At 36.0% G+C, this 20,749-nt stretch overlaps 3 protein-coding genes across 4 annotated transcripts; 2 read left to right on the forward strand and 1 right to left on the reverse strand.

The window, feature by feature from the left end:
* The first annotated feature begins 450 nt into the window (after positions 1–450).
* On the forward strand, positions 451–5,037 carry LOC117927899 (mitochondrial import inner membrane translocase subunit TIM14-1). 2 transcript variants are annotated; one of them, XM_034847625.1, is made up of 3 exons: positions 451–563; positions 2,237–2,415; positions 3,384–3,946. In XM_034847625.1, the coding sequence occupies exons 1-3, from the start codon at positions 561–563 to the stop codon at positions 3,508–3,510; spliced, it is 309 nt and encodes a 102-aa protein (XP_034703516.1). In that variant the 5' UTR covers positions 451–560; the 3' UTR covers positions 3,511–3,946. The 2 variants fall into 2 exon arrangements, with proteins under 2 accessions (XP_034703516.1, XP_034703515.1); XM_034847624.1 differs by lacking the exon at positions 3,384–3,946 and adding an exon at positions 4,783–5,037 and having other exon boundaries at positions 457–563.
* Positions 5,038–6,180: 1,143 nt separating this feature from the next.
* On the forward strand, positions 6,181–13,256 carry LOC117928547 (mitochondrial substrate carrier family protein C). Its single transcript, XM_034848432.1, has 7 exons — positions 6,181–7,770; positions 8,764–9,181; positions 9,861–10,005; positions 10,872–10,987; positions 11,313–11,391; positions 12,215–12,448; positions 12,601–13,256. The coding sequence occupies exons 1-7, from the start codon at positions 6,615–6,617 to the stop codon at positions 12,940–12,942; spliced, it is 2,490 nt and encodes an 829-aa protein (XP_034704323.1). The 5' UTR covers positions 6,181–6,614; the 3' UTR covers positions 12,943–13,256.
* A 746-nt stretch (positions 13,257–14,002) lies between these two features.
* Positions 14,003–20,462, reverse strand: LOC117929272 (ATP synthase subunit d, mitochondrial). The gene is made up of 5 exons (XM_034849543.1): positions 20,231–20,462; positions 19,235–19,316; positions 14,680–14,744; positions 14,501–14,587; positions 14,003–14,413 (listed from the first exon to the last, which is right to left on the reverse strand). The coding sequence occupies exons 1-5, from the start codon at positions 20,399–20,401 to the stop codon at positions 14,312–14,314; spliced, it is 507 nt and encodes a 168-aa protein (XP_034705434.1). The 5' UTR covers positions 20,402–20,462; the 3' UTR covers positions 14,003–14,311.
* Between the last annotated feature and the right edge of the window lie 287 nt (positions 20,463–20,749).

Here is a 20,749-nt window from a genome sequence, read left to right on the forward strand (position 1 = left end):
TTGGTAGCATCTGAAGTTTTACACAAATATTTCTAAATTTAAAGTTTTTAAAATAAGTTATTTGATTAAAAGGGTTATTGAAAATTCAATTTTAAAAATTTAACTATTTATCCATTTTTGGTTTCATTTTAATAAAAATGCCCTCATTTTTTACTCATAAAAATAACTATTTCATTTTAAACATACGCGTAAATACTTAAAATAATCAAGGGTATATATGTCAAAAATAGGTTACCCTTTAAGTAAAAAGATGGGAGGAGTTAAGTTCACAAATATGAGGATTGTTTTGTCTTTTTAACTAATTAATTCTTTAATATAAGCTTTTATTCGGAGAGGTCTCCGATTTGGACCCACCCGATCCAGGAACCAAACCCTAAAAATGGTAAACCCGGTACTTGCTGCACTGACGCGGCAAAATCCTATTGGTCACCGCACGACACCGTACTGGGACTAACCAAATGAACGAAACTCGATTGTCTTCCAGAACACTGTAAGCACAAAGCTCTAAGCTTCTGAATGCTAATCCATATCTTCACATCAAGGTCTCAGATTCTTCAGAAATGGTGAGAAAATTTCCATTTCTCTCATTTCTGGCTGGAAATTTCACCTTTTTTCCCTTTCTTGGCATGTATTTATTTGATTTTGTTGATAATTATGTTTGGGTTTGAAACAGATTTGGGGTTTTTAATCTGTTAATTTGTAGCTTTAATTTCATTAGTTTTTAATTCTGTGTGTAAGGCTGAGGGAAAATCCACTAACTGTATTGTGTTGTGTGTGAAATGGAGATCCAGTTGGTTCAATTAGGGTTGGTCAGTATCCAGTTGCTTTAATTAGGATTTTTCTCTAAATTTTTTGATGTATTATTGGGTATTCCAACTCCTATTCTGTGACATTTGGGAAAAATATGGGTGTATTGGGGTTCTGATCAGAAAGCCAGAATCAGAGATAGTGGGTGATGTTCAATTTTGATATGTCATTTTGTTCACTAAGTATCAAATTGGATATCTACGTTTGGAAAATTCTATAAATATGTACTTTACAGACACACATATACAAAGGAATTGGTTCATTTGATTATGAAACTTGTCAATCATAACTTTTGTGTTCATGGGAGGCTATGAAATTAAAAAGGATTTTTTTTTTTTTTTTTTTTTTTTTTTTTTTTTTTTTGTGGCAATTGGCCCTCTAAATATGATTAGGACTTTCCTGCAATAGGCCAGAGTGTATGGGAAATTTTTATGTGAAAAATGGACTTTAAAACAACATCCTGATACCCTGAAAATCCATAGACAGTTCATGGTTTGTAGAGTATCTTTTTGTATAGCTAATGAGTTAGTTGTATTGCATTGTGGTTGGCCTTCTCTTATTCCTCCCCTAACCTTTCATACCAATAGTGGATGCTTTTTTCGTGTTTGTAAAGGATTTTTCAATAGAATCCTTCCCTTGTTGATACTCTTTCTTGTGTCCATAAATCCTTTTGCATGTCTTAAAAATGTAGTCTAAAGATCTTGGTGATTTTCTGGCACAATTCCTCTCTGGTGCATCAAGTGACTTGTCACCAAGGTCTACATTATTAGCACAAAAGGGGATCTTAAAAATCAGGTGCCTTTTTATCTCATATTGTAGTATTTCTTGTGGAAAGAAAAACTATGTTTAAATAGGAAGGAACTCTGGTTATTTCAAGCATGCAGAAAAAAAAGAAAAGAAATTGAGAACTATGGAGAGGTGCCAAAGTAACGTGTGAAAACATGTTTTCCCCATTTGAGAGAGGGAATGGAGAAAGGGCTGCAGGAGAACACCAAGAGAGCTTAATCAGCAGGGGAAGGGGGGATGACTCAATATGTATGATGGCATTTAAGCCATCACAGGAATTTGCAATAATGAGTAAAAAGAGAGAAAATGAGGCATATGTATGTTTTATGTAATTGATATTATTTTAGCCGCTTTCCATGTTTCTCACCTTTAACAAAATTTTCCCACCTCTTTATGCTAGCAAAATTTCTTTGTCTATAACAAAAGTTCCCCCTGTCAATGAAATATAGTAATGTTCCCTTTGGCATAATGTGGAGTGCACTGGAAAGGTGCTAACTGGAAGAGATTTGGATCCAAACCATATATTGTAATGTAGGGTTTGTTGTGCAAAATGGCTGTTGAAGCATTTGCTTATTAAGTTTGAATTATCCTTATCTAGAGATTATTCTTATCTAGAATTAATGAACTTCTAGATGTACGTCAGGCTACTCCGTTTCTGGCTGGGCTTGCACTAGCTGCTGCTGCTCTTGCTGGTAGATATGGAGTCCAGGCTTGGCAAGCATTCAAGGCTCGTCCACCAAAACCCAGGATCCGCAAATACTATGAAGGTGGTTTCCAGCCTACAATGACAAAAAGGGAAGCAGCTCTTATTCTTGGCATTAGGTACCACTAAATCCTTCTTGAAAGAAAATTATATAGTAAACAATCACATTCTAGCATATTTAATTTTTAGCCGTCTGTTATAATTAAATTGCTGTTCTCTGAGTGTGCATAATCAGTGTGTTTATAATTTGAATCTAGGGATTAAACTGGTTTACAAGGAAATAGAATGAATGCCTAGATTGATACAAACTTGTGGGCTTTTTAAGACTCAACTTGATCTGTAGGTTTCATATGACAAGCACTTTTCTTGAACTTGATACATTCTATAAAATTAAGTGCGCTTTGTTTTTTAAATGGAAATTATGTGTATGTTTAAAAAAGATATTATTTTTGAGTTAATGGTAGGAATGAGGAGAGGTGTACAAAGTTGCTACTGTGAGAAGAAGAAAATTTAGGAACTTGGATCATGTTAAAGTGCACCAAAGGTGGAGGCAAAGGTCTTATTGAAGAACAATGGAAGAGTTATTTCATTATATTATTTATTGAAAACCACATTAGTTACGTTTAGAACTTAGTAAAAAAATTTTTGATAGAGAAATTTAGAACTAAATAATTCTATCAAGGTCAGGGTAGATATGTTCAAAGAGTAAGGTCTTGACTCAGGGTTTTCTGAAGTTACTGGAACTTTGAAAAAGATGAAAGCAGGAAAGACTTTTTAGACTCTGTTGACATTTCAACTGATGCTTTGGAAGTGCATAGGTGATGATCATATATCTGATCGATTGAATTGATAGTTAACGCTACAAATATTAAGAGAATATTAAGTGGAAGGTTGTGACACATATACATAAGAGGCATGGGGATATGCAGAGCTTCTTTAATTATTTTTGTACTGAACTTATGAGTTATACTGTGAAAATTGGGAAAAACTAATGGAGCAGAGGTTAAGGCATGCAATAAGTGTACTAGAAAATTCAGATTGTGTTTTCATTTCTGGAGTTTCACTTATGGAACTATTTGTTATGCAGGAAATTTATAGAAACTATTTCTGAAAAGAAGAAGAAATCATCGATATGGTATTTATCTACTGAGGCAAAACATATGTTTCAAGAAAAAGCATATGATAAGAGTCCCTGGAGGGATTATTTCACATGAACAAGGACATGTTCAATGAGCAATAACTAGTGTGAGACCATTTTAAGAAGAGGCACAATTGTGCACTATAATTAAGAAACTAAAATCATGCTTAAGATTAATCTGTACACCACTCTCACAAACTAAAGTCATTTGTTAATGATATTGACGTTCTCATGCACTGTAGGACTACATATTTAACACTTACAAACCTCGTGTAGATACGGTAGAAGCATAGTATCTAGTATATACTTCATTCTCCAACCTAGACAGTATGCTTATATAAGTTGCTACCTATAGAAGGCATGCAAGTGAATAACACACTACATTACTAAAATTATTATGCCTTCATCGATTACATGTAATGCTATTCTGAAAACAATTGCTTCTTCTTTCTGAATTATTTTGTAAATTTAATTCAAATGTACCATGTTATTTGAATTTTATAGTTGTCCAATTGTCATGTTTTTGGGCATGTGCACAAATCTTACACTTCTTCTACCTCTGCTATATCCCAACACATTAATCATGCTAATGTGGCATATTTTTCTGCAATCTAGCAGTGAAAGCTTTCAACCAAAAGAAACACTGATAAAAAGAGTTTTAGTTCTTTATACATCATAAGTGGAACCTATGATATGTCTAGTGTGGGCATCTAATGGTGATGCTCACCTCACTTGATGGAATTTTTGAGCTTGTTTGAAAATTATTTTTAAAAGTAGTTTTCTATTCTTAAAAATAAAAATCGTTTTCCAAACTCAAAAAAGCATCGATTATTTTTTGATAGAGAACAGTCTTTGAAAACATGTTCTAAAAACAGAGTGTTTTTTGAGAACTTATTTTAATTGTTTTAAGTTGTTTTCACTTGTTTTTTAGGGGATGTTTAAAAAATAATCGTACAAGCTTGGAGAATGATCGAAAACAAAGCATTATAGAAGTTATTTTTAAGAAATATTTGGAAATATAGAAAATATGTCAAAAACATTCTAAGTTTTAAACAAATTTTTGTTCTAGAAAACATTGAAAACTGTTCTAAAAAATTGTGCTCTGGTAGGTGGTCTGTAATACTTTCTTTAGCATTGTCTATATTGTGAGAAAGTGGATGGTGACATGGTGTCTACCCACCTTGCTTAGGTAGCAGCTTATACAGACATTAGGCAAAGGGGGATATTCGCTTATATGATTCATTGCATCAACTAATGCCTGTCATTTTGAAGTCATGTATCAGTTCTGTTTCTGCTTTCTTTTTCTTCCTATATAAACCAAGTAAAAATTTGTTTGTGGGTTTGATAGGGAGAATGCGACTGCAGACAAGGTGAAGGAAGCACATAGGAGGGTAATGGTGGCAAACCATCCTGATGCAGGTGGTAGTCATTACCTTGCTTCCAAAATCAATGAAGCCAAGGATGTCATGCTTGGCAAGACCAGGGGTAACGAATCCCCATTTTGAATCTACTCCTTCCCATGAATTCTGCTCTGTACATGAAATTTAATAATTGTAATCTATTTGTTTTAGAAGAAATAAATTTAATTCACAGAACCAAAAAAATAAAAATAAAAATAAAAATAAAAATTTGCGTCAACAGTTTTTTTGCCTTTAAATATTTGAGAATGCTCCAAAAAATATTTTGAAAAGAGAAGTTAGTGGTCAATGCTCATCTCAATGGATTTTCAATTGGGGTTTGATTGAAAGGGAAAGAACAGTGGCTTGAGTCCACCAATCATCATTCAGGGTGATACTGACGTGGCGAGATTGGGAGCCAAGTCTTAGGTCTTTTTTTTAAAAAAAAAATGGAATGGGAGGGCTTCGACGTGGTCGGTGTATCCAACGGTTGAAACGTGGAAATGTGGTGTCGATGAAGACTAGGACAAAGGCCCATGAAAGATATAAACATTGCCACGTGTCAAAAATTTGGCAAACTGAGTGTGAGATGTCGCGCTCTTTGGAGCTTGAGGAGCCCCCGAGGTGTCCTTGCTGATCCTCCAACTCTCTTTTCTGTCTTTTCTCCCTTTATTTATTTATTTATTATTTTAAAACCAAGGTATAAAATATAAAATTTTATTATTCTTCTTTGTTGTCTCCACAGCAAAAGCACCAAAAGCAAAAGATAAGGCTGTCTGTTGTTCTAAGTTATAAGTTAGCCTCCTTATTTTTGCCCATTTTTGATAAAAGCATTTCTAAAATATTTTTTATATTTTTTATACACCTAAATTTTATGCTAAAAAATAATATATATTTTTTTAATAATTTTTTTCTACTCTAAAGAACAAAAACCGCTGTGAAGAATAATTTCCAAATTAAAATCATATAATTTTTATTAAATATAAAAATAGTAATTTTTTTAGCATTCAATAATAAATTCGTTGAAGTCAAATATTTATTTGTATCGTACTTAAAACCTTAATTTAGACAAAACTTAAATACTTCAAACGGTAAGATAACGAGATAATAAATAAAAAAAGTAAAAATATTCATCTTTAATATCAACTCTTGACAAATAAAATTCTTAAAAAATGAAAACAAAATTGTAGAATAAAAGAAAACCTTCATTAACACCAGAAGAAAGCACGAACCCTAACCCTAATCCAAAAGATTCCATCCAACTCAGTCTTACGTCAGCTTTCCCTATCCATTATCCAAAAAAATTTCATATTTTTTTTTATTTTTTTAAATTCATTATATTTGTAATAGGCTTGAAAAATGAAACGCCTCTTCCTCTGCTTCTACAGTCGCCAATCACCATATCCATCCGACCCAATCGCAAATGTTTGAAATTTAGGAATCCAATCGCCTCTGTATCGTCCGTTACATTTAGCAGCTGTTCTTTTTTTTTTTTTCAGTAATTGTATTTATTGTCTGCTAAAGTCGAATTTTTTCTATGTGCTATTGTGGTAACTGATGGCTTCATTTCTACTCTTCCTTCGTTTTTCTGTTCACAGATCTCGTCCGTTCATTTTCTGAATTTTTTTTTCCTTCTTTTCCTCGGGGGGTTTGAATTGATTTGTACGGAAAGTGTTCGCAATGGGTGTTTTCATGTTTTGGGAATCGGTGAAGGGATTTTCTGGGATTTGAGACGTTGAGTTTCTTGTGAATCTAGGTTTGCTTTTCGTGTTATTGGTTGGCGATGGTGTCTGGGAATGACCCGGTGGAATCGTTCTTCAACTCGGTTCAGGCGGTAAAAGATGTGCTTTCGCCGCTGGAATTGGGTGTGCGGAGAGCGGCGAAAGATCTTGAGCATCGTTGGTGGTCGAAGAATGAGGTAAATGATGCTGAATTGTTTGCAGAATTGAGTGGTGTCGGTGGCGTTGGTGATAGGAATGGGAAGGTTCAGAGCTGCCGTGTGAAGAAAAAGAATGGTCAGTGTGTGGTTACCGAGGAGAGAAAAAAAGGTTTGTGGATTAGGATTCCCATTAAGAATTTTTGGGGGATGTTCTTGCCCAATAGTGCAAATGGGTATAAGGATGAGGTTTCGAGAAAAGGATTAACAGAGAGGGATTTGGGCAAAGAGGATGATGCGTCTTGTATGAATTGCTTGCAATTTGCAGTAACTTGGTCTTTGTTGGTAAATAATTTCGTTCAATCTTTTCCAAGTCATTTTAAACCTGCTAAGAAGCGGTTTCAGAAAATGGGTGATGAAGATGGGACTTGTTTGAAGTCGGGTTTACACCCCTCTAAGTTGAAGGGTTCTTGTGAATTGAGGAAACAGGGATTGAATGATCAGTTCAGTGCAAAAACTGGGAATGAGGGTATAACACGTAAAGAAGGTAAACATGTGCAACTTGAATGCTTGTTGGGTTTTGTTTTTCATCAATTGAGTCAAAATTTTCTGAAGTTTGATCAGGGTGTTGAAGAAACAGAACAGAAGGGTTGTGATTCTTCTACTCCTGTGTCACCTAAATTTGACCATTTGAAGGCAATAACAAGTATTCTGGAAGGTAGAAAAGCAGATGTTAATGGGTTTTTGGGAAATTTGAGCTTTGCAAGGGTGGGTGGAGTGGCAAGTATTGTTGGAATAACTTCATCTGTTAAAGAACCTGGCACGGATGGTGATGCAACTGGAAACAGGGAAGAAGCTAGTGGCAGTTCACCGCAGAAGTTGGCAAATGGTTTGCTTAACATTCCTTTATCAAATGTTGAACGCCTAAGATCCACATTATCCACTGTTTCATTGACAGAACTGATTGAGCTGGTACCTCAGTTAGGACGACCTTCTAAAGATTATCCTGACAAGAAGAAACTATTCTCTGTCCAGGATTTCTTCAGATACACAGAATCAGAAGGTATGTGGTAGCTTGGTATAATATTGGAAATTACTTTGTTCTTCTATTGCACAACATTGTGAAGTACAATTGTACATCCTCCGGCAGGAGTTTCTATTGATTCAACTGTTATCTTGCATCCCTGCATTACATTCTTTGCCAAGTAGGACAAGTGATTATGCTTTATACTGGTCACATTACCGCCAAATCCAAAGATAATATTGTGTTGCAATAGGATAACATTAAGAATGGCAATTATCAGGTCAACTTGCTGTATGATTTTGGGTTGTTGATATTTAATCTTGTAATTTGAGTGCACATACTCATAAATATCTTTTGCCTGTTGTTGGGGAGCAAGAATTATTGGGACAAGGTATTTGTTGGAATAGATAAGTGTCTTTTGTTTCCTTGCAAATGCCAAAGAGAGAAACTTTCTTTAGGATAAGGAAACAAAATAAAGATAGAAAGGGGATATCTGTAGAAAACCAAGAAGCAATAATGGGGGCTGAAATTTCAAAGTTGTCCTCTAAATTTAGAGCTCCCTTATTTTGTAAAAACATCTGTGTTTTTACGTTTGCTATATATTTCATGTGCTTGGGTCATACCCCTTTTTGTTAGGAGGTTTAATCCTCACTTTCATTCTTCTTGTCTATCGGCCCTCTCCAAAAAGATGATCTTGGTGGCAATGTAAAATATAGTCCTTGGTTTTTGAAGATGTGAAATCCTTCATTCAGAAGGCTTGGTGATTTCTAGTGCTATATTCCAGTTATGTATCAAATTTTCAGATGTTTACATTTCCTTGGAGATTGAAACAATATCTAACTTCAATTTCAAAATTCCACAATTTCACAAAAAGGGCACTTTTGCCTGAAAACACAATGCTGCAACATAAATGTCTTGGTTTTTTTCTTGTGGTTTACTCTTTTTGGGCTGGTTATGCTCCATCACTTTTTCTTTTGTTTCTTCAATTATTTGCATGGTTTATTCTCATTTTGAAATCATGCATTCTTATAGGAAGGCGGTTCTTTGAAGAGCTGGATAGAGATGGTGATGGTCAAGTAACATTGGAAGATCTTGAAGTTGCAATGAGAAGCAGAAAACTGCCACGGAGATATGCAAGAGAGTTTATGCGCCGAACTAGAAGCCACTTATTTTCAAAATCATTTGGTTGGAAGCAGTTCTTGTCCTTCATGGAACAGAAGGAACCCACCATTCTTCGAGCTTATACTACACTCTGTTTGAGCAAGTCTGGCACTCTGCAAAAGAGTCAAATCTTGACATCACTAAAAAGTGCCGGACTTCCTGCAAATGAAGACAGTGCTGTTGCAATGATGCGATTTCTAAATGCAGACATGGAAGGATCAATTTCTTATGGTCACTTCCGGAATTTTATGCTTCTGCTACCATCTGATCGACTTCAAGATGATCCCAGGTAATATAAATTTGCTCCTTTGAACAATGTTAATGTGATATAAATTATAGGTCCATTACCTAGCAACCCAAACTTTTTGGTCGGTTGGTAACTTAACATAGTATAAGAGCTTTGGTTAACTAGAGGTCTCGAGTTTGAGTCTCTCATAATTTTTATTCCCCCCATATGTTTATCTGCAATCTATCATTTGTGATTTATGGTGTAACTTGACAAACATAATTACTTTGGAGTGCTGGTGGAGCTAAAAGGAAGCGTGAAAAGGTGTCTGAAACTCTGCCTGTGTGCATGGTGTGCACCCTTTAATTGGTGCTTGTTAAAGATGTTCTGTTTGTCTACCAAAAAAAAGGGTGTCTGAAAGGACTGTTTTAAATTATCTCTGAACAGTCATTTGTGGTTTAAATGTCCTTTAAAGACCATGTCATTATTTGTCTGTAATTTAACAAATAGAATTATTTTGGAGTGCTGATGGGGCTAAAGAAGTGTGAAAAGGTGCTTGAAAGTACTACTCCTGAATTATCTATGAACAAAGTCATTTGCATTTAAAATGTGTATGGTTTGACCTTACTTTCAAAGTCTCAACTTTTTACCCAGTGATAGAGTTATTCACAATGGTTAATCAAACAACTCCTAAGGCAATCATTTGAAGCTTTTCTTCACATATTTTGGATATTGCAAACAGGAGTATATGGTTTGAAGCTGCCACTGTTGTTGCTGTTGCACCGCCTGTGGAAATATCTGCTGGAAGTGTTCTGAGATCTGCATTGGCAGGGGGCCTTGCATGTGCACTTTCTACCTCTTTACTGCATCCTGTTGATACGATAAAGGCAAGTTCTCCCACTCAATAATTTGTAGTAATGTGCTAGATGGAAGTGACATGATAATTTTTTTAACAATTTATGGATTCTAGGCCTATGTTGCCCTGTTTTTATGGGAAATGACATGACAAAATCTGTAATGATATAATGCTTGTGGGAGATCCTCCTCTGTTTCATTGGTTTCAGTAGGTAATGAATAATAAAAGAACATTTGTAGTTGGTGATTTGATGTAGGACAACCCTAGGGTGGTTGTTTGCAAGTAAACAGTGTGGCTATGATTTCAATCCTTTAGGATTAAAGGAGAGGAACAAGGCATAAAATTATGGCAATAGGAAATTGAAATAAAATATAGAAGATGATAAGGAAGAAACGATATAAAACCTTATGAGTCTTACTAAAGCCTTGTAGGAGTCTCATCTAAAAGGAAAATGATGGAATCTCACCATTGGAAAGTGTAAAGTTTGCTGGCCTTGTGGCCTGCATTTATCTTCCTTATAGCTCAAGATATACATAATGATTGAATCCTGGGAGGTTCTTTCACCCAAGCTGGGCACCCTTGTAGCAATGATCAGGTTGTTTGAGTGTACAGCCTTTCCCTATGGGCTTGCTCTAGTTCTGTGTAGTATCCAAGAAATTTTCTTGCCTGATGGCACTTTTTGGATACATAGTGTGTAATTTGACAAAAATGGACTGATCGCACAAGAGAAAGAAAAAAAAAAAGAAAAAAAGAATGTTCAAGTTGCATGCTTAATTCAATTAAAATTCAAAAGCATTTGACTGAAACTGAAACAATGGAATATTAGTTCTTGATACAGTTTTGATATTTTCATGTAATTATGTGAGGCATTCTTACACTGGTATATTGGTTTGACAGACTCGAGTACAAGCTTCAACACTCTCATTCCCAGAAATCATTGCAAAGCTTCCAGAAATTGGCGCCAAGGGATTATATAGGGGTTCTGTCCCTGCAATTCTTGGACAGTTTTCGAGGTTATATGTGAATTTCTTACTCCTTTTGCTTGTACTTAGTTGACTTGAAAGATGAAGTAAAAAAGGAAAGTAAACAATAGGTTGCATTTCTTTCCTCCTGTCTTGCCTGATTGAGCTTGGAAGTTTCATTTATTTCCTAGTGCCTTGCCATAACAAGCACAGAATAATCTTTTTATTTAAAGCTGTGAAATATTTTCTCAATCTGTCAGCTAATGTGTTCTTTTATTTATTTATTGATCAGTAGCAAAGAGAATATATTGAAGATTTAAAGAACTGTACACCAAGGTACACAGGTCGAGCTAATGTGTTCTTTTATTTGTTACAGCCATGGCCTGCGAACTGGAATTTTTGAAGCAAGCAAGCTTGTGTTGATAAATGTTGCTCCTACCCTTCCAGAGATCCAGGTAATGGTTATTACTTTAATTATTTGTTATTATTATCTTTCCTTTTACTCTTTTGATTTGTGTGGTTTCATCTTCTAGCTTCCTTGTTTATATTACCAGGGGTTCCAATGTTCATACTTATCACTCACACGGTGAGCAACATGAAACCTGTTGTCATGACAATGACAATTGTCTTCTGTTTGGTCATTGGGACCTTGAACTGTCTACATCCTCCTGATTGTCATGACATTGGCTATTCAAACATCTCTATCGACTTCCTCTGTTACCTATGCAGGATTTGCCATAATTATCCTAAATGTTCACAGTTAGCATTATATCTTTTGTTGTGTCTTCTCTAATCCATGTCTCTTAGTTTTTACCCTTATGACTCTATTTATTGGTATCCAGGTTGGTTTTAATAAATAATAGGGTCTTCATGTTTTTCTCTTACAAAAACCTATCTTGAATGAGATTATAGAATGGGCATTTTTATAGATTCAGTGCATGCAGATGCTTTTTATGCTGTCCAATTTCTACTATCATATTAAGCAAAGCAGTCGTCCTACTTTTGAGTAGATGACTAGATTGATGTTGCATCTTTTCCTGTTCAAAACTGTATCCCAACTCCAACCGAAGAAGACTAATATGATAAAAACCAAAACCTCCAAACCTTTTATTCTTCCCACTTTCTTTAACATGCGTACTCAGGAGCATGTTGCTTGTAAATAGCATATCTGCATGTATATAATCAGAATTGAATTTGAAAGAACTATTTTGTGGAGGCTTGTGTTTTGTTTATATTGGTCTGAAGCACTGAATTTGTATGTGTCATTATGCTATGCAGATCCAATCTTTAGCATCATTTTGTAGCACATTCCTGGGGACAGCAGTGCGGATCCCTTGTGAGGTATTAAAGCAGCGGTTGCAGGCAGGCATTTTTGACAACGTGGGAGAGGCACTTGTAGGTACCTGGCAACAAGATGGTGTTAAGGGTTTCTTTCGTGGGACTGGTGCCACTCTTTGTAGGGAGGTTCCATTCTATGTTGCGGGCATGGGGCTCTATGCCGAGTCCAAAAAGGTACGAGTTTTCTATGTCATTCTCTCTCTCTCTCTCTCTCACACACACACACACACGCACATGGCTCTTTTGTTAAAATGATGCATTATTGCTAGAGCTTTTGTAGATCACTGACTTTCGTCGTTGTCTTTGCCTTTGTCTGCTTTTCTAAGGTTGTCCATAAGCTTTTGGGGAGGGAACTGGAGCCATGGGAAACAATTGCAGTCGGGGCTTTATCTGGTGGTCTGGCAGCCGTTGTCACAACACCTTTTGATGTGATGAAGACTAGGATGATGACTGCTACACATGGGCGGACTGTGTCAATGTCAATGGTTGCCTTCTCTATTCTTCGTCATGAGGGACCCATTGGCTTATTTAAAGGAGCTGTACCCAGATTCTTCTGGATTGCTCCCCTGGGTGCCATGAACTTTGCAGGATATGAGCTTGCAAGAAAGGCCATGGATAAAAATGAGGACACGGGAAGCGATCAAATTTCTCAGAAGAAGTTGGCTTAGTTCTGGGTGAAGTTTATCACCCTCTTTGGGTTTTGCAATTTTCTTCCCTTTGGTGTACACTTGGATGCTGCCGGAAAGTTTTGAGCATTTTCCGAATTTTGAACAGCAGCATTTGCTTCATTTCCTTCAATTTCATCTGTCGACGTCTCTGTCTTCCCATTAAGACAATTGTTATTTTTTATATATCGTATACCTTCTGTACTTATTTTGAACTGGTGGCAGTTGCACATATGTTGGTTTTGTTTTGTATTTTGCTCACAATTCTTGTTACATTTTTGTACATTTATGTGCAGTTAATCCTTTTGCCTTCTTGACTTAAAAATCCATAATTACGTCTTGGATCCTCTTATCCGCGTATTAACAAGATGTTTATCAAGTGTATCGGTTTTCCCTCCTGCCCATATAAATGGAGAACACCTGTTTTTGGTTGTATGGTTGGTGGTTTTAAAGGGGGCATATCGGAATACGGTAGTCGCAATAAGCAGCCTCTCTGCAGATGCTTCTTGTCAAAACCTTACCTATTTTCCAGTTCATTGTTTCCTTACCAAGAGGTTTTAATTCTTTCCCGACCAACGTTAAAAGAATCACTGTTGTTGACTTGGGTAAATTCAGTGGATTCACCTAGCACAGTACCCAAGTCTTGGGCGTGAAAAGTTGGTGCTTGTTTGACAAAATTTTCAGAAAGCAATTTTTAAGGGTAGTTTGCTGGTTTTTAGATCAATTCTTAATTACTTTTGGAAACAAACTTTTATTTTAGAACTTTAAAAAAACGGTTTTTAAAAAAAATAATGTACTCCTTGCATACGATGTAACAACTGCAAAGTATTCATCTTTTTAATTATTACTCGAAAAACCCTACAAAAATCAATTAAAAATACCCTAAAAAATTATTCTTGAAAAAACCTTTGTTCTGAGAATAAATTCCTAAAATAACTGCTTTCAATCATAAATAAATTTGCCAACTATATTTTCTAATTTAGAAAACAGTTCCAAATCAAACCCTTAATTTTCATTTATTAGGGAGGGGAGGAAGATCTTGTTAGAAAGGACATCAAATCAATTCCAAGAATAAAATCTCATCATGATTCATGTGGTTGCTAAATCTGATTCATTTCACACGGATGCTATTGAAATGAAGCAAATTTCTCGTGAAATTCTGGTCCGGCTTTATGTGTAAAGTTCAAGACAACACATGGAGAGCCGTAATCTTAACATCGACCTGAAGTTCAAATTCTTCACACCCTGATCAACCAAATTACAAAGAAAACCATTTGGTTATTCTTATTTTGAAACAGGTAGGAAATCATGAGATTAAAAAAATTCTGTCTGAATAGCATGATGATCGTGCAAAGATCATCAAACTTGATGGTCAATAGCCCCAATAGTCATTGCGGATTTCATCATCAAACTTCTTCTTCAGCTCAGGATGCTTCTCAAAGTATTCATTTGCAGTCATGGTGCTGATTTTTTTCTTCAGCTGTTAAGATCAATCACACACCTATAAGAATCATATATTAGACCAAGCTGGAAATGGAAGTGAGTAATCCTATCATGTTACCTTCAGCTCTTGGACTTCAGCAATCTCTTTCTCCAGGCGCTCAGATTCCTTCAGGGATTTCTCCTCTGCCTCTTTCAATTCTACCAACTGTAACTCACAGGTACACATAGCATACGAAACACTGTCATTTCAGTTCAAAGAGTAAAAAAAACACCTAAAAGTTGTATATCGGTTCTCACCAATGCATCAAATTTAGGTTTGTATTGAGGCGTGACTGTGTCTACATACTTTGGGACTGATATGCCTGCAGTGCAAACAATAAAACATTTTATGCAGATGAAAATTTGAACTCAAGAAACAATGGAGAAAAATAAGACCTTAATAGAGAGACATGGAATTGAGGCACTACCACTATCAAATTTATACGACACTTTCTTTGTGCAAAATCAGAGAATATTTTTAAACCATCATACAAATGAAGAACCATATAAAATTCCTGCCACTACAGACTTATAGCTTCACAAGACATTTGATCTTAATTAAAACTCTGATGCTTTCATAGGTAAGCTGTTTAGAAGTGCTCCACAGTTTACACTTGCTGATTGGGTTGCTATAATTCTTGATATTTGTCAACTATACCCCCTGCCGAGCTTGAATTAGACAGTCAACACAGATAAATCAGTCACATTATTCCAAAACTTGATTGAACTAAACAAAGGGGTACAGAAGAATCTGGTACCAAGAACAATGTTAGAAGGTATGAGCTTGCACAACTCTAGTCAGAGCATCTCATCTCATATTTATTTCCTTGGCAAGGAAAGGACCATAGGCTGAAACATGCAAACTAAGCTCCTTCATATATGAATCAAAGCAAAGTAGCTTGGACATCTGATTTGTCTATACCAAAGGCTTAAGGTTTTAACAGGATCGGCCCAATCAAGCTATCATTAACCAATTACCTATCCCATAATAAGTCAACATATAGAGACTACTGTGCAGGACTCTCCCACAAATCCATAACCATGTCCACAAACTAGATAAGAATTCTACACAAAAGGGCAAAAATGACCAGCTCCTCACCCTCCTAAATCCAAGGGAATCCATTAACTCTATCCATGCACTAGTATTAGTTAACTTGATTAACTCTAATCCTGAAATAAGGTAGCAAGAAACAATGTAAAGGCAAGTTGACTCATATCTAAGTTAAAGTGCATGCAGTCATAATCCTATAATGAAAAGAAGACTGGCTTTAAAGAGTAAAAGCACGAAGCATATGGTCCAGGACAGACATGTATGCCAAAAAGGGATCACCTATATTTTTTTGACAGGCAAACAAATCAACTTTGTTGAATAGACACAAATGTTCACTACCAAACTAGAAAGAACCAGATGCTTGAAAACGATAACTTAAGATCTGACATGGATTCAAAGAGACCCAACCACAGATCATTTGTGACCATAAACTGAACAATAAACTTTCAGAAATTGATGAGAATAAAATAAACATAGGAATTACTGTAGGAAGAGAAAATACTTTTAAACGCTTGATTAAACTGTTGCAAGTTGCAACATCACGCTATATTTCATTTATTTATAGGCTAATACTTGTCTGTATCTGCAACATGTGACACCATATATCAAAGCAACAACTCTGGATTAATCTGTGTCAACTCTGGTGGCTGACACTTAAAACGTGGAGATGGGAAAAGGGAGATTGGTGGCAGTGGCTGTGACTTGTGAGATAGTTGCCAGTGTGCACACTAGTAATACCAATAATGGAACTGAAGGATTTTGGGCAGAAATGGCTCAGATGGATTACGTGGTGCATATCTATAACAAAGTTTTCTGTTCTTGTTAATGACACTTTGCCACTTCCTCTAGCCTTTTTCAAAGCTCTTAAGACAAAGGGACCTCTCTCTGCCTATTTATTTGTGCTAGCAATGGAGGCCCTCAGTTGCTTTGTCAAGAGGGCCAAGGACAAAGGATACTTCTTGGGGGGTTTAAGGTCAGGGGGAGAGGCGGCGAGGAAGTGGAAGTGTCCCATCTACTTTTTGCTGATGATATCATTGTATTTTGTTAGATTTCTCAAGCTGAGATTACCAACTTATGTTAATTGCTCATGTGGTTTGAGGCCATTTCATGATTGAAAATAAATTTAGAGAAGAGCGAGTTGGGTTGATTCTAATTGGTAGGGTAGACAATGTGGTGGTCTAGTGGAGTTGGCCTTCGAGATAGGTTGCAGGGTGGGAGAGCTTCTGACTACTTCCTTGGGTTTTCCTTGGGTGCCTCATATAAATTGGAGGCAGCTTGCAAGGGGAAGGAAGAATGGTTTCGAAAGAGACTTTCAACGTGGAAAAGGCAATATATCTCAAACATGGAGACTTACTTTTTTTTTGATAAGTAAAGACACGGAGAAAAAAAATATATTAGAAAAAGGGCACCTTAAGGCTGACCCAAAAGCATACAGGGGGTATACAAAAGCAAACATGGAGACTTACTTTGATCCAAAGTTATTCAACCTACCTATCTTTTTTTGATAGGTAGATAAGCAGCATATATTAAAGGTTATTCAACCTACTTATCTATTTTATATCTCCTTATTAGGGATCCCATGAAAAACTAAATTGAGGTTAGAGAAGTTTCAAAAAGATTTCCTATGGGAAGGTGGAGCTTTGGAGAAAAAACCACACCTAGAGAAGGGGTTGATTGTTTGCACAACCAAGAGGAGGTTGAAAGCTATCCATAAGGAGTGAGACCTCTTTCAAAGCAAAGCCTCCTTTCTTGTGGGTAATGTGAGGAGGGTAAAGTTTTGGAAGAACAGATGGTGTGATGAGAAGCCTTTGTGTGTCTCCTTCCACACATTGTATGCCTTAGTCACTTCAAAAAAGGCATGGGTGGTATACTTATGGGACCAAACTTGTGAAGGAGGTCGTTTCTCTAGGTATTTTAATGATTAGGAGTTCAACATTGTAGAACATTTTCTTTATAGACTGTAAGGGAAGTTGATGAATAGGGAAGGGATGATGGTGGTTTGGATGGATTCAAGTAATGGAGTTTAATCCATCAAAGCTCCTACCTTGTCTTGGAGCCAAGTTGCTCAATTTGTTTTGCATTGAGGATAATTTGGAATTCCTGGGTTATAGCTAAGATGAGCCTTTTTGATTCCTTATAAAAGAATGCTTATTGGTAAACAAATGTTTTCTTTGTAAAGTTGAGGAAGAATCCATTAATTATATCCTTCTTCACTATGTCAAAATAAGGATTTTATAGAAGTTGTTGTTCTCTTTATTGGGCGTATCTTGGGTTTTTTCTTCCCTAGTAAAGAGGGACTATCTTATGTTGACATGGCTCCTTTGTGGAAAAAAGATGAAAGAAGGCATGTAGAACCCCACCCTTATGCATTTTTGAGACAATATGAAAGGAAAGGAATCGAAGATTGTTTAAAAATTATAAGAAGTCTAATCAAAGCCTCAAAAGCACTTCCTTTAGCAATCTCTTCTTGTGAGTCAAGATGTACATAGATGAAGGTTCTATGCCTTTAATTGATTTTGTAGATTGGTTGGGTTCTTATTGAGGGAGAATTGTTTTTAGTGTTCCCTCTTTCTTGACTTTGCCTTTTGGTGCTTGTTGTACATGTCTTGTATGCTTTGGTGTTTTATTTCTTTTAGCGCTTTTAATGTATATTCTCATCGTATTTGCCCATCAAATATAATGGAACAGAAGATGTTTTCCATTATATCTTTCCTTCTTCTGCCTATTTTCTTGAAATATTTCTCTTCTTCTTTGTACCCTATTCTTCTCTCCTATCGTTAGGCTGATGCTTGTGAATTATCCCTAAGTAGGGAAATGAACTCTAATTAAGAAAGAAATGCCCTTTTTGTTTGGAGAATAAAATTGTCCCAAGCCTATGTCTTGTTTAATCTCTCGTAGGTTAAGTATAGTATTTTATTTTATTTTTTAATTTTAATATCAGAAGGTTTAGGATTGTGTTTGTCCTTTCCATTAATCTGTTACTGATCTTCATGAGTGGCCTGTGGGCCTTATGTCTAAAATCTTCATGCCACAATAACCATCAGGAGTGAGTTGATAAAGTTAACCATAGGCCTAACTTTTGGATTTCAGTTAATCAAGTTGGCTTGTTGCTATCTGAGTCATTCACATGCATACTTTACTGAGTAGTTCTCAATCTGTCATGTCCAACTTGCACTGAAAATTCTTTATATACCTACCAGCTAAATTACTTTAAACTATCAACCTAGGATGAATGCATTACCTTGGACTCCCATAAAGCTGGTTCCACCCAGTTGTAAATTATTCGATGAAGATTTTTCTTTAGAGATTAACATTATACTGGTAAGGATCTCTGTCTAAACAGGAACATGAAAGTTTTTCCAATTTGATTTTTAGTTTTTAATGGATTGAAATGAAGCAATATGTGGCTATCCGCATGTAAATACTAAGATTGCAATTTATGCTAAAGGTTGCAGACAGACAAATTGTTTTCTGTAGCACTGTTACAGACTCTAATGGTCACTTGTGCTTCAATAAACCTTCAAGATGGATACCATCTTTGTAGTTTACTCTATAGGTCATCTTGAGGAAGTAATGTATGTTATCCTAAAGATTCGAGCTCAAAGCAGAATGCAGATGCATAAGATGAGTGGGGTTTCACTTTACAAAACATCATCTTAACGGAAAAGGGCCGCAAAGTAGAGACAACTAAAATGTGAAAAAGTGGATTTAAGCAAACAAAATGAACAGAAGACTCAAATAAGCAATTAGGCAGGAACATACTTTCGTAAGCTTCTTTGTACATATCCACCAAACGAGAACCGATTCCTCTCCTGTAATATTCCCAGTCTATGGGTTCAGGTTCCTGCATAATTTTGTTATAAGAAACTAAAAATTGGACAGGATTTAAGATTAATAATAAATCAAAAATCAATTCAGATCATACTCTCAATCAAAATTATGCATCTTTAGGCTGCAGAAACTTTAAATCTCACAATTAATATGAAACAAGACTTGAGAAGTTGAGCTCCCCCCAGCCAAGAAAAAGTGAAAAAATAAAAAATAAAAAATAAAAGACAACAAAAAAACAAAAAACAAAAAACAAAACGATACAAATTATTAATCTCGTGTTATGGTTATTTTTGTATTCCTAGAAAAGGAGAACACATTTCAGCATGCAAGTAGTTGTTCTTGGCACAGATAAATGGTCTATTTCTTTCTCAGGTCCCAACTAATGAAAACTCAAAGTTCCAAAAATTATACAAATTTTCTTTTTTCCTATAAACTTTCACGAATCTCGCGCTTCTCACCACCTAAACTGAACAAGGGACAATTCTTATACATGAAGTCAAATCAACCCATCTTCCTTCCAACATTTGGCATTAACTCTTTCACACATTAGCAGATTTTCCATTTTCCATTTTCCATTTTCCCCATGAAATCAAGCAACAAAATTTGATAATATTATTTTGATGACAAATCGATCTCCCTTACCCCCTCATCTGATTGCCGAGAAAACCAAAGGTCAGAAAAAAAAAAAATGAAAATCTCAAACAAAAATGAAAAAAATCAACAGATCAAAAATTTATTTCGTTCCATTTTCTCACATTTTCTCAGCAACGAAATGGATCCAAATAAAAAACGATGATCGCCCATTAAACCCTAGTCGAACAATATGAAAAAAGTCAGTACAAAAAACCCTAGCTCGAGAGAACACAAAGATCCGGCCCTAATCAACACACATAAATGTCTAGACATAGAAAGGGACAGAGAAGATACCTGGCTGAACTTGGTCTGGAGAGTTGAATTAACCTCATCGAAGGCACGGCGAAGAGTTGCGAACTCTTTGCGAGCCTCTTCGGTGACGATAAGCTTAGCCATGCCGTCCCAATCTATCGTTCTCGATGCTTTGAAGGCCACATCAACTATCTTCTTCCCTGTTCCGCTCATTTTTCTCTCCTTTCCTCCGAGTATCTCTCGCTTTCTCGGCCTCCAAATGATATGCTTACCGTCAAGGCGAAGCGATTGTGTATCAGTATATCTTGGGCTTTGGGCTCCGATTTGGGCGGGTGGACTCTACAACTAAGCCCAAACAATCAGAGGATTACCCGTGGGCCAAACGGTTGAACTCGTTGGGTTGGATTTGACGGGTCTCATGACTGGTTTGGGCTGAGCCCAGTTGGACCCAGATGGCGAATTATTGTTAAATATGAAGAGTTGCATGCAAATTGACTTTGGTTATTTTTGTATAAATCCATAAGAGTATGTAAAACTTAATGAATGGCAACCTTAAAGTTT

The sequence above is a fragment of the Vitis riparia genome, chromosome 13 (assembly GCF_004353265.1).
Source record: "Vitis riparia cultivar Riparia Gloire de Montpellier isolate 1030 chromosome 13, EGFV_Vit.rip_1.0, whole genome shotgun sequence".
NCBI classification, from domain to species: domain Eukaryota; kingdom Viridiplantae; phylum Streptophyta; class Magnoliopsida; order Vitales; family Vitaceae; genus Vitis; species Vitis riparia.